Consider the following 13,172-nt stretch of genomic DNA (forward strand, 5'->3'; position numbering starts at 1 on the left):
GGCGGCCCATCCCACTGGGGAGAGGGGCTGGTGTAATTGAGGGCTGGCGAATTTCCAGAACTTGCTGTCGGTGGTGCTGCAGGGGGTCGGGTGGTTCCCAGGGGAAGAGGTTGAATGACCCACTTCCTTGCTTCTTGCTGGAGCGTGTTGATGGCGGATGAACCACATGTGTCCGTCACGTGTGCAGCGTGGGGAAGCCGAGAGGATGCAGACCAGAACACGGGCCAGGCCACACGGGTCTCTGGGTTGCCGCTAGGGGCCCCCTCTTTAAAAATTTCCCGTGAAGCTTCACATGACAAGCATCCCAGCTGTATTAAGCTATAATTGATGTCCCTGTTTTTATCAAACAACTGAGTATACATCAAAAACAGGAACTAGCGATAGAAACAACACAAACCCTCGTTCAGTGAGCTGCTGACTAGTTGACATGGATGGCCTTCTCAGGTGAATGTATGCTTTGAACGAGGCTTTTTAAAATATCAAAAGTAGTTCACTGCAAATGGAAACCGTAAGAAAATTAGATATAGGGTGGGAAGAGATAGACTGGGATTTCAAAATTGTAGAATAGATAAACAAGATTATACTGTGTAGCACAGGGAAATATACACAAGATCTTATGGTAGCTCACAGAGAAAGGAATGTGACAGTGAATATATATATGTTCATGTATGACTGAAAAATTGTACTCTACACTGGAATTTGACACAACATTGTAAAATGATTATAAATCAATAAAAAAATTTAAAAGAATGAAAATTAGATATAAATATAAGCCAACAATGAACGGATATTTGTCTTGGGAAGAGTGATATAAAGTATAAAAGTGTCAAGAAATCTCTAAGGAAAAGGTACTATCAATTTGCATGACGCTTAAAACCTCTATACTTCAAAATAGATAATATAATTAAAAGGCAAAGAGCAAATTAGGAAAAATATACATGCAGCAGCCATAGCAAAGGATTAAGATCTTTTCTATATAAAGAGTTCTTTCATATCAATAAGAATTCCAACACCCCAGCAGAAAAGTTGGCAAAGCACACTGACAGGAACACAAATGTTTAAGAAACATAGTACAACCTGCTCGAGTGAATCGATCATCGGAAAACCACTTTCCAATTACCAAATTAGCAAAGATCCAATTCCCTAAAAATTCTGGTACCTTTTTGGAAATCTATTGGCTGTTCTATGTCAGGGGTCCAGTTTATCCTCCCAAGGAAATAGTCAAGACTCCCAGAAATTATCCGAAGGAAACAGTGAGGATACGGATGAAGATTTGTGTATTAAAGTGTGAAGTTTATTATTTAAATAGCACTATTTGGAAACCAAATTATCTAGTGATGGTGGCTGGTTCAAGAATGGCGCGTCCTTGTAACACACAAATAGCAATTAAGGTGGAAGGTTGACGTTTTGAATTTTTAAATTTGTTAATAACATGGTGTATTGGTTTCCTGTGGCCGCCATAAAAAGCACCGCAGACTGGGTGCCTCAAGCAGCAGAAATTTGCTTTCCTCTCAGCCCTGGCAGCCAGAGACGTGGGTGCTTGGTCCTCCTGAGGTGTCTCTCCCAGGCTTGTTGAAAACGGCTGTTCTCCTGTTCACGCCCCTTTTCCCTGTGTCTGTCTCCAAACTCCCTCTTCCCTCAGGAACCCAGGCCCACGGACCTGGGGCCTCTATACCCTAATGATCTAGTTCTGACTTCATTATGTCTGTGTAGAACCTACTTCCAAGTAAGTTTGAATTCTGAGGTGTGGGGGTTAGAACTTGAACAGCTGAATTTTGGGAGGACAGACTTCAACCTGTATCGGAAGGAAAAATATATTTATGTTGTAATTGAAAGTAAGATATGGTGTCATTCCAGTGGGTGGCTTTGTGGCTTTTGAAAGATAGACACAGAAGATAGTAGAAAATACACAGATATTTTTGGACTGTGTGATCTAAGGCACATGTATTCTTTATACGTCTCCAAACACATTCCATAATTTGAAAAAAGAAAAAGCTTTAAAAACTAGGTCAAGGATTCTCTACTTCTACTTTGATAGCAGAGGTTGGGAACCAGGTTTCATTGAGATGAAATAGGCTCATAAAAGAACAAATACATTTACAAAGTAAATGAGGTTGGAGAGAGTAAATATTCATGGCTAATGTTTAACAGCTGTACAGGACCCACCAGGAGGCGTGTCCACCCCCTGGAACCGGCGGCGGGATTGTCCTTGCTCACCCTAGTGGCGGAGTTGGGGTGGACAGGAGCCAGAACTCCGGGTGCGGAGGACAAAGGTCTCGCGTCCAGGTGGCCGCCCCCTGGGCGGCTTGGGCTGTGATGCACCTGTTCTCTCATTTGCAAAACTACACTTCTAGGGTGCACCGTCCAGAGCCTCGGGAGGGGGCTTCACGGCTGGTGGGTGGGAAAACGCTCTGTTGTGAACGCTTGTAGTTTGGAATCCCCTTCAGGTCTTCCAGCATATTCTTTTGATTATCCTGAAAGGTGGCAAACCATCCTCACTTAAAAATGGTGTGGTTGTTGGACCCAGCTGAGTGTTGTTTGCAGCGCATCCTGGTGGTTAGGCCAGTTACACCAAGTAATACCACTGGAAGCTCAAAAGGAGGTGGGGCTTCAGCCTGGCCCCAGCCTCGCCCGCCTGGAGGCCACGGGCCCCTGAGCACCTGGAACTTGCTGGTCTGACCTGACGTGTACTTCAGTGCAAAATACACACCAGCCTGTGGAGATTTAGCATGTCAAATAGCTCAGCAGTCATTTTTTCCATATTGATTACATGCTAACATGATATAATGGGTTAAATAAGAGTATATCATTAAAGTGAATTTCCATTATTTCTTTTTTACTTTTTAAAATTGTGGTTACTAGGAAATTGAAAATCGCATACGAGGCTCGCGGCATGTATCTCCTGGGCAGCGCTGGTCTGGAGAAGGGAATTCATTTTCTTGTGTGGGCTCATCAACTGACCTTGAAATTCTGGAATGATTCTTGAATTCTAAAAATATTCTGGACAATGGAATGGAGTCATCATTAGAATGAGAATAGAGCTTTTCCAGACTATTACTTGGAAAGGCAATGTGTGTGATTTTTTTTTTAAGTTTCATATGTTGGTTGTCAGATGGCCTCATGTGCCTCACAGTGTCCGGACAGTGGTTGAGACAGGGAGGGACACCCTCACGACCAGGGGTGGCTAGAAGGCTTCTCGAGAGGTCAGCCTGGGGGCGATTTGGGTAGCAAGGAATAGCCCTGCCTCGAGTATCCAGGAGGTGGCCCGGGCCGGGCTCGGCATGTGCAGCCTGTGGACCAGATCCAGCCTTCCATTTGTTTTGTATAGTGTTAGCTGTTAGGATGGTTATTATGTTTTTTAATGGTTGAAAAAAATTGGAAGAATTCTTTTTGTGTGACAAGTCAAAATGACATGAAATTGGCATGAATACCTGTTACCAAATTCTCGTGTGAGCACAGCACACCTGCCACGTGACATCTGCATTCGCACCGTCAGGCAGAGTTGAACAGTCTCAACAGTGACCATCAGGCCAAAAATGTTTACTGTCTGGCCCTTCACAGAGCCAGCTGGCCTACCCCTCGGCCGAGGGGTCACTTGATTCTGTAGCCCACGTTGAAAAGTGGGGACTCGGGTGCCCTGCGTGTGGCTGAGGGCTGAGGAGACGAGGACCCCGGCTGGGCCTGGGCCCCCCAAAACTGGTGATTCAAGGTCATGCTGACGCTGGGAACCTTAGCAGTTAGGGAGAGAAGGGAGTGGTGGATCTTTCTGGGTAAATGCGCAGGGCGGCTCTTGGGCCAACAAGGAGCTGTGGGAAGGATGCTGTGTTTGGGAGTTAGCAGCCACGAAGGCAACTGGAACATGGAGCCGTGGGAGACGGGAGATCAGAGCTGGGGGCCATGGAGGGGCACCCAGAAAGCCAGAAGCGGCTGGGGGTCCAGCCTTGAGCCGCGTGGTCCCAGGACAGTGAGACCGCCCCTCCCCTGCTGAGCCCACCGGACCCCCAGCCCCTGCCCTCTGCCCCAAGAGCCTGTCCGAGTGCTGGAGGCAGAAAGAACTCCATTTAGGGAACATCCTAAATCAGCTCTGGATGTGGAGGGAAGTGTACAAAATGCAGAAAATTCAAAGAACAATATAATATACCCTGAGAACCTCCACCTGTTGATAATTCAAAAAAATTTTATTGTGGTAAAAACACATGACATAAAATTTACCATCCTAACCACTTTTAGGTGCACAGTTCAGTAGCATTAGGTACATTCACAGTGTTGTGCAACCTTCACTCCCATCTGCCTCCAGAACGTCTTCATCTTCCCAAACGAAAAGTCTGTCCCCATTAAACACTCACTCCCGTCCCCAGCCCCTGGCGCCCACCATTCTACTTTCTGTCTCTATGAATTTGACTATTCTAGGGACCTCATATAAGTGGAATTCAACAGTATTTGTCCCTTTGTGTCTGGCTTACTTCACTGAGCACAGTGTCCTCAAGGTTCATCCATGTGGTAGCAGGTGTCAGAGTTTCCCTCCTTCTTAAGGCTGAATAATAATCCATCACACGGATGGACCTCACCGTGTTTATCCATTTCCAATCGATGCTTGGATTACATTGACTTCAAGTCTTTCTTGTTTTTTTCCGAGAGATTGAGTTGCAGCTCCTCTGTGGTGCTCCCATCTGAGCCCCACACCCGGCCCCGAGGCTGGCCTGCCCCCGGCCCAGCGTGGCCCGAGTCTCGGACATCCGTGACCTCTGACTGGGAAGTAGCTGTACACGCATCTTTTCATTTGCACATCATGTGTGCAGTCGTCCCACTCCCAGCTTGGTTGGTGGCCCTCCTGAGCCCCTTTGATGGGAACGTCTGGTTGATCCACGTAACTGCTGCCTGGCTCTTTGTTTTGCTTTTGCTGGAATTAGAGTTGCTTTTTCATTTCATATTCCCAGTCCTTCCGTTTCCCCGTCTGTGAGTCCAGATTTTTCTGCTGGGATATTGCTCCTTTTTGCAGAGAATCTTTAAGAGTTCTGTAGATCTTCTGGATCTGAACCTTTGATTTCTAGTTTATTTTTTTCAAGAATAAATTGTATGTAAACTCGGGTTCCTCATGAATCACTTGCGACCCTTCCCAGCTGAGTCGGCCAGTGTGCTTCGGGATGTCGGGCTGGCTTTGGGTTGACAGCCACATAGGCCGGCGGCCGTGGAGGAGGCGGGAAGGATGGGAAGGAGGAAGGGGAGCCAGGACCTTCCCTGGGAAGCACAGCAGAGAGCTGAGAAGTCCAGGAAGGCAGGGGCACCGGGGTGAACCCTGAGCAGAGAGAAAGCCTGGAGGTTTTAGGAAATTGCCGCTGTGGGAGCAGGGTCTTCTAGATCAGTTCTCAAGGGCAGTTTTGCCCCCTGGAGACACTTCGCACTGTCATGGTGGGAAGGGGTGCTCCTGGCATCTTGTGGATGGAGGCCAGCCAGGGATGCTTTAAAACATCCTGCAGTGCACAGGGCAGCACCCCCCTACCCACTAAGAATGACCCGGCCCCACGTGTCCATAGCGCCACACTGAGAACTCAGTTCGCCCTCTCTGTGGCCTTATGGCCTGGCATTGTGTTAGCAGGACCCCTTCTGTGGTCACTCAGCTTCCGTTCTGAGCCCACTGGTGTGAGGCTGGAGCAGCCCCAGTGCCAGTCCACGACCTTGGGCCATGCCTCTCCTCTCTCTTCCTCACCCAGGCAGGTCTGGACAAGCCCCGCCTGGGCCCAAGTGCACAGAGGATGGAAACACCCCCCCGGCAATGTCTCTGGGCCGCCTCCTTCGCCGGGCCTCCTCCAAAGCCTCGGACCTCCTGACCCTCACCCCGGGTGGCGGCGGCGGGCCCCCCTCCGTCCTGGATGGGGAGATCATCTTCTCCAAGAACAATGTCTGTGTGCACCCACCGGAGGGGCTGCAGGGGCTGGGAGAGCACCACCCAGGTGAGCCTGGGACGGGGAGGCCCCAGGGCACAGGCTGGGAGAGGAAGAGCTGGGGTCACAGGCCTGGGGAGAGCTAGCTGATCTCGCTGAAGTTCGCAAGCCCCAGCTTTGGAAGGCTCCTGGGTCATCTCCCCGTTTGCCCGAATTGCCCCATCTGGGAAGCAGGCCAGTGACCTTTGATGGGGTGGGATGGAGGCGGGGGTGGGAGTTGGGGGGAGGACAGTTTAAGGGGAATTAGCCTGTATTTTGCATGTGGAAGAGGGCAGTCAAGCACTACGGGGGTGCTGGGAGAAGGGAGCCCCCTGCCCACGGTGGCGGGGAGGGGCATCCTCCTCTGCAGGAACTTGCCTAATGGGGGGCTTTCCCCCAGGCCCCCTTCCTGCAGCCCAGAGGGTGGGAGTGAGGTCCGAGTGGGGTGTGAAGCCCACCTGGGAATCAGGGGATATGGAAATCGTAGATCCTCTGCACCCTCTGTCCTTTAATTCACCGTTTCAAAATCATGAAGAAAACTCTCAGACTCTGTAGGGATGCAGATGGAGGAGGGTCCTTTCCTGACCCTCTGCAGGGAGCCCCGCATGGCCCTGGGCCTTTCTGGAACTCTCCAGCCCACAGCCCTGGGCTCAGGTGGCCTGGGGGTGTTCGATCTGGTCCCAGCAGCCCAGCACCGACTCCTGAGTCCCTCAGCCTGGCTGTCCCGAGGAAGCATCGGGAAGACCGGTTCAGGAGGAGGGCATGAGCTCAGTGGTAGAGTGCGTGCCTAGTATGCATGAGGTGCTGGGTCCAATCCCCAGTAGTGCCTTTAAAAAAATGAATAAATAAGTAAATAAACCTAATTACCTCCCCCGAGGGAAAAAATTGGTTAAAAAACAAAAGACGGATTAGTGATACCCAAAGCCTGTGTGGTCCTTTGTCATTCTGCAAATGACTTGCAATAAATAAATGTATTGCTTTATTTAATTTGCATGACAACCTCATGAGAGTAGCCAGAGCCTGGGCAGGCCTCTGTCTTGGACCAGGAGGCCTGTGGTCAGAGATGCTCCCCAACCCCAGCCTGGGGTGGAGGTGGGGTGAGGACCCTGGACTCTTCCCATGGCCTCCCCAGGCTGCTGAAGAGTGCTTCTGGGTCCCTAGTCCCAGTGCACCTGCAGCCCGGCTGGGGCCCGCCTGAGTCCAGACAGAGGCCCCACGCCAGACGTCGGTACATTTGAAAGTTATGGATTACGGTCAGATCTGGGCACTTCACTGCATGCAAATTTTATGTCAATAAAACGTTAAATAAATTAATTAAAAAAGACAAGGTGTTTAAGTCATGCTAATAAACTTTTTTTAAATAGCAATTTTTATTATCTTCAACATGTCACCAGCCCACACTTGGGCTGTATGCTCTTTGATACCATTTTTTTTCCTTTAATAGTGGTGCTGGGGATTGAACCCAGGACCTCCTGCATGCTAAGCACACACATTGCCACTGAGCTACTTCCCCACCCACTAACAAGCTCTTTGAAAAGCATTCTATCCTTTCGCCTTGATATCTTTATAGTCGCCCGGAGAGTTAGGTGCAGATTTAGAATCATTGGCTCCTCCAGGTTCCGAAGCAGGAGAGCCAGCTTCCAGCCTCGGCTCTTCCCTGCACTACAGGGGCCCCAGGCATTCTGCTGTGGCACCGCAGCTCCGTCCACGGCCCCCACTTACAGCTCAGGTTGGAAGCCCCGAGCAGGCGCTGGAAGCAGACTGGACTGTGTGGCAGGAGATTCCAGGGTCCTGGTCCCGGAGGGTGCTCTGGAAGGGGGTCCAGGTTCTGGGTGGCGTGTCACCGTGACCCTGTGGAGCCTGACCTCAGGGCTGACTCCGAGGACTCGAGGGGCTGGGGGCAGAGCTTCTAGGCTAGGGTCTGAGGGTGTTACGTGTTCCGGGCATAAACAAAAGAACAGCAGCAGATTTTGGAGGGCTTCTGGTGTCGTCCTGCTGTGAGAGAAGATGAGGGAAAGAGGGCAGAGGTCTCAGGCTCTCTTCCCGACCCAAAGCCATGTGATGAGAGGGTGTGAGACCCTTGGCCTCAGCCAAACGTTGCCCTTCTGCACAGCTGGCTGGCAGCCCCTGCATTCGCCTCATCTTTTGGTAGTAGGAGCTGTACCAAGGACTCAGGGTCGAGGACGAGCCCTGGGGCATGCAGGGGCCCCACTTTGGCCCCGGGGGTTCTCAGAACAGAGACCGGGAGGCCTGGGAACTTGGTGCAGTAGGCCCGGGCGTCAGGACATCCTGAAACGGTGCTGCAGGAGAAAGGCCGCCCTCCCCCAGCCTGAGCACTCGGGGGCCGGGAGGGCCCTCTCACACTGCGGCCCTGGAGAAGTTGCTCCTCGTCTTTGTCAGCAGTCCAGGGCGTGACATCGAAGATGGCCCCTTCTTCCAAAAAGCAGCGTTAGAGAAGAAATGCTAGGAAGATACAGCCAACTGGAAAAGGCCCAAACGCCACTCATCTTGGGCTGACTCCTGTTCTGACTTAGCAGTCAAATCCGTAGGCTGCGTCACTCCTGAGACTGCGGGGAGGCCGTGACGCCACGGGGCTCCTGGGCCCCTGCGCTCCCCCCCGGCTGCCCGAGCTCACCCAGATGGGGCGGCTGGTGGCGGTGCGGAAGCTCCGGGGCCCCCAGTCGGTGGACAGGGTGGGGCTCCGAGCGAGAGCGGGAGGGAGAGCACAGGGCGGGATGCTGCATGAGGGCCCGGGCCCCTTGGATCTGCTGTGTGTGTGCTTAGAAAGTGCCCACAGCTTTCATCCATCCCATGATCAGCTGTGTCCCTCGGGTGTTTTCTTGTGTCTGGAGCCCGGCTGGTCTGCACACCCCCACACTTTTACTAAGCTGTGGCTCCTGTGAGAAACCAGCCAGAGGCACGGCCGGCAGGACCCCCAACCCCCTGTCCTCCTGACCCCTCACAGGCTACCTGTGCTTGTACATGGAGAAGGATGAGCTTCTGGGGGCCACCCTCATCCTCGCATGGGTCCCCAACTCCCGGATCCAGAAGCAGGACGAGGAGGCGCTGCGCTACATCACCCCAGAGAGCTCCCCGGTGCGCAAGGCTCCCCGCCCCCGGGGCCGGCGCACCCCCAGCTCAGGGGCCCCCCACCAGCCGTCCCCCACGGAGCCCAGGTCCACCATGACCCCCAGAGACGAGGACATCCTGGTGGCGGCCCAGAGCATCCGGGACCCGGAGCACATCAGCCCCTCGCCCGAGGACGGGGAGAAGCTGGCCCCGGGCCTGGGGGTGGACGGCCCGCTCCCGGCCTCGCAGCCAGCCCACAGCGACTCGGGAATCTTGTCGGCGGTCAGTTCGCAGGACGGGACGGAAGAGGGCCGGGAGTCGCGGCCGGAGGCCGGCGAGGAGGAGGGCTCCTTGGAGCTGTCGGCCGAGGGCGTGAGCAGGGCCAGCTCCTTCGACTCGGACTCGGAGGCCTTCTCTTCGCCCTTCTGCCTCTCGCCCATCAGCGCGGCGCTGGCGGAGAGCAGCAGCTCCGTGTTCCTGGAGAGCGAGAGTGGGTGAGTTCCCGGCTCCGACCCTCTTCTCTGGGGCCGCGAGCCATGCACGTGGCCCTGCTCTGCTCACTGAGCGCTGAGGACAGGCGTCGCGTCCCGCCCGCGCCCGGCTCTCCCCATGTCAGAGCCTCCGCACGCTGTCCCCGACTTCACGCCACCCTAGGGGACTGTGCTGGACGTGCAGCCTGGGGTGGGGAGCTGGGGGTTCCCGCCTCCTTCTCTCCCCTTCCCTAGGACTGAGCAGTCCCCGCCAGGTCTGACCTTGGCATAACGCAGACCAAACCCCCCCGGGGCCAGGCCCCCGGGAGTCCTGGCGTCTTGTGCGCTGGGCGGGCAGGAGGTGGTTGGCCACAACCCCCGGGCAAGCTTGGGAGGCCTGGGTGACAGCAGAGGGCTTGTGAGGGAGGCCTGGTCTCCAGCAGGCTCTGTGCTCTGCCTGTGGCCAAGCCAGGCACGTGGCCCATCCCGCCCGAGGGGTCCCGAGCCTTGCAATCTCTCACACCTGCAAGCTGCGTGAGGCTGGAGCACAGCCTCAGGGGAGATGGCAGCATTTACTCTACAGCCCGAGAGCCCAGCGGAGCCAGATGCCCGGACACGGTGGGCTCGCGGGCCCAGGCCACACACGCAGGGGCCAGGAGGGGCAGCAGTGGTACCTGCACCCTCCCCAATGGGGGAGGGTTGTCATAATGCCTTGTTAGCCACCATGCAGTGTTGTTAGGGGTCCTCAAGGCCTCACAGAAGTGGGTGTGCACAGGGCTCATGAACCATGGGCTTGCGATAGCCCAGAGCAGCTAAGCAGGTGCGGGATGGGCCACCTCTGACTTCTGCAGCCCCTTCCCATGCTCTGCTGTGGTCTTTGCTCTCATTAGACTTCCAGGCTAACAGTGGTGACGATGATGACAGTAAGCACTGACATCACAAACAGTCAGTGCACAATCACTGAGCTTGTGATGCGAGCGGGCGTGGTCCCAGCTTTGCCTGGACACTGGGTGTGTGTGCCATGGATTACTTATTCTTATGCTCACAACCACCCACACCCTGTGAGGTGGGTCCTAACATAACTCCTGTGTATAGAATGGGAAAGCGAGGCTCAGAGAGGTTAAGGAACTTGCTGGAGGTCACCCAGCCAGTATGGGAGTTGAGCCAGATTTGAGCCCAGCTGGGTCTATATGAGACCCGACACTGATACAAGCCCGGGAGACAAGGAGCGGGCAGAGGAATGCGGAACGCTTTGCTGGCTCCAGTGGGAAGGAATCTGAGATGGATTCTTTCCTGTTTTCGTAGGTATGGTCCATTGAAGCCCGAGGGTGAGCTCACATTTGTCTCAAGGACTGGAGGGCGTGTGTAAGAAAAGCGGTCAGCTGTGTCCGAGGACTCCAGTGCCCGATGCGGTTCACTGAGCCTTGTGTTTTTTTCTGATCAGGGAATCAGGCTGGGAAGGAAACTCAAGGCCTCCCCTGGGTCCCGCTGCTGGCGGGGCGCGGTCAGAGCTCCCCCTAGTGGTGCCACGTTGCCGGCCCCTCCCCATCCCCCTCCCTCAGCCCCTGAAACCACGAACCCACTTTCTGTCTCTATGAATTTGCCTATTCTGGACATTTCACACCAGTGGGATCTTGAAACTTGTGTCCTTTTGTGTCTGGCTCCCTTCACCGAGCATAATGTTCTCGAGGCCCGTCCAAGTGTGTCAGGACTTCGTTCATTTTTATGGCTGGCTAATATTCCCAACGATTTCCCCCTGAGGGTGGATTTGGGAGCATTATTCTGTACTGTGTGCAGACTTCTGAGCAGAGCTGGGCGGTGGCTGTCAGGTGTGGGAGTTTGGCCGCCCCGTCACGAGTCCCTCCTGTGGTCATGCTTTGGGAGCCCTAGTTTTACCTTCAGCTCCCTGCTCCACCCAGTGTGGTTTAGGGGTCGTGTGTCTGCGTAGAGCTGCCTAACAGACAGTGCGGCAGCTCCTGGGCGCGCTCGGAAGACTGCGGTGTCATCAGGGCAGTCCCTCCCTAGCCATGGAGCCCCAGCAATTCCATATTGCTTACTCTTCTGGCCCCATCAGTCCAGTTCAGCCAAGGCTTTGGGCTGGGGCAAGATGGAATGGGGTGGCTCCTGACCCCCGGGAGCATGTGCTTCTGTTGGGGGTTGATGTAGAAATAACCTGTTTCAGGAAACATGAGAGGTATTACATGGAGACCCCCTGGTTCCCTACCCAGCCGTGCTTGACAGGTGGCTGGGAGCTTAAAAAGAAAGAAAAGCAGACATGGATTCTGAAAGGGGCTGGGTGGGTCCTGGAATCCTATAGTGCACGTTTACTTGCTGCTTTCTCTTGGAGCTGAGTTGCAGTTTTGTGTCCCCACCACAGCCGAGCCCCTGGAAGCAAAGCGGGTGCTCCTCTGCTCCCTCCTGGTGGTGGGCCTGGAAAGCTGGACTAAATGGTCAGTTGTACTGGACGCTGGCGTTCCCAGCCTGGTGAAAAGTGAGGATGCCCCGGGCAGCTTTGAAGGCTCCTGGTGCCCCGGCTGCACCCAGACCGACTGAACCAGAATGGCTGGGCTGGGGCCTGCCATGGGCAGTGTCTGAACTCCCCAGGGCACTCCCAGTGCGGCAGGGATTGATAACTGTCCCTGTGGCTGGGACCACAGGGAGAGGGGCGTGGGCCTTGTGCTTCGGGCAGAGGGAGTCTGGGGCGAGGTCCCGAAGTGCCGTCATCCACTGGACCAGACACCCTGCAGGGAGCTTGTCTTCTGGGATTTGAATGTGGCCATAGCGGCTGCAGGTGGAGGCTCCTAATTTAACTTGGAATTGGTCCCCAGGAGGGGAGCAGGCAGGCAGGCTCGCGGGATCCCTCTGGTGGCAGAACCGAAGAACTACATGTGGAGGCTGAGCTTGTGGCTGGGAAGGGAGAGGAGGAAGAGCAGCCCCCCCGGCCAGGAGCCCCCCAGGCATTTCGTCATGTGGCAGGCGGCTCACAGAGGGCCGAGTGGTTAGAACGGCAGTGCCCCTTTGTGTGCTACCTGTGGTGTATGGCCAGGCATGGACTCATCCCTGGGTGGTAAGGCCACCTGCCATGGCCACCCCAGCCCCAGCAGTGATGGCTGGAAACCCTTGACCTTATGAATGTCCGAGTCCTATTGGGAGATGGATGGACAAGGAGAGCTGTGCCACTGACTCGCCATCACGGGCCCTGGTCTCACTGAGGTCTGAGTTCTAGGAGCAGGAGTGAGGGTCTGTGGCTCTCTTAGTCCCAGGCCTTCCATGGGGTCAGAAATCAAAGCTTTGGACTGCGATGAAGGTGAGGATGACCAGCAGGCAAGGTCAGTGGCCAGCCTGTCATTCATTTCTGTCCAGAAAGGTACCCAGTCCAGTCTCAAGGGCCAGTTGGGTGAGGGTGTCACCTAACCCCCATATGACATGTCAGTTGCCCCCCGCCTTGGGGAAGTGTGCAGCGATATGTATGAAACACAGCTCCTCCTCCCCAAATCAAAAGGGCTCTTCCAGAGCTCATCCTAAGAAATAATCTAAATTACAGAGACATTAAGCACGTTTGCATGAAGATGTTCATCATTCTATTCTTTATCATGGAGGAAAAAGGAGAAGAATCTAGAGGATTCATCCATTACGATTCATCTTCCAGATCCAAGGGATCTAATGGGGGCCGGAGAGCCTCCTGAGGTCGACGCTACTTGCTACATGAGTG

The 13,172-nt window shown here is 54.3% G+C and overlaps 1 protein-coding gene across 5 annotated transcripts in view; it reads left to right on the forward strand.

The window, feature by feature from the left end:
- Window positions 1-13,172, forward strand: part of TBC1D16 (TBC1 domain family member 16) — a 74,818-nt gene that overhangs the window by 8,646 nt on the left and 53,000 nt on the right. For 3 of the 5 annotated variants that reach the window (XM_032456681.1, XM_032456683.1, XM_032456685.1), the window contains exons 2-3: window positions 5,712-5,951; window positions 8,887-9,484. In XM_032456681.1, coding sequence (XP_032312572.1) covers window positions 5,774-5,951; window positions 8,887-9,484 — 776 coding nt within the window. In that variant the 5' untranslated portion in view covers window positions 5,712-5,773. Of the gene's footprint in view, window positions 1-5,711; window positions 5,952-8,886; window positions 9,485-13,172 lie in introns of those variants that run through there. The other 2 variants (XM_032456682.1, XM_032456684.1) reach the window with 2 other exon arrangements.

Source organism: Camelus ferus, chromosome 16 (genome assembly GCF_009834535.1).
Source record: "Camelus ferus isolate YT-003-E chromosome 16, BCGSAC_Cfer_1.0, whole genome shotgun sequence".
Classification (NCBI taxonomy): Eukaryota; Metazoa; Chordata; class Mammalia; order Artiodactyla; family Camelidae; genus Camelus; species Camelus ferus.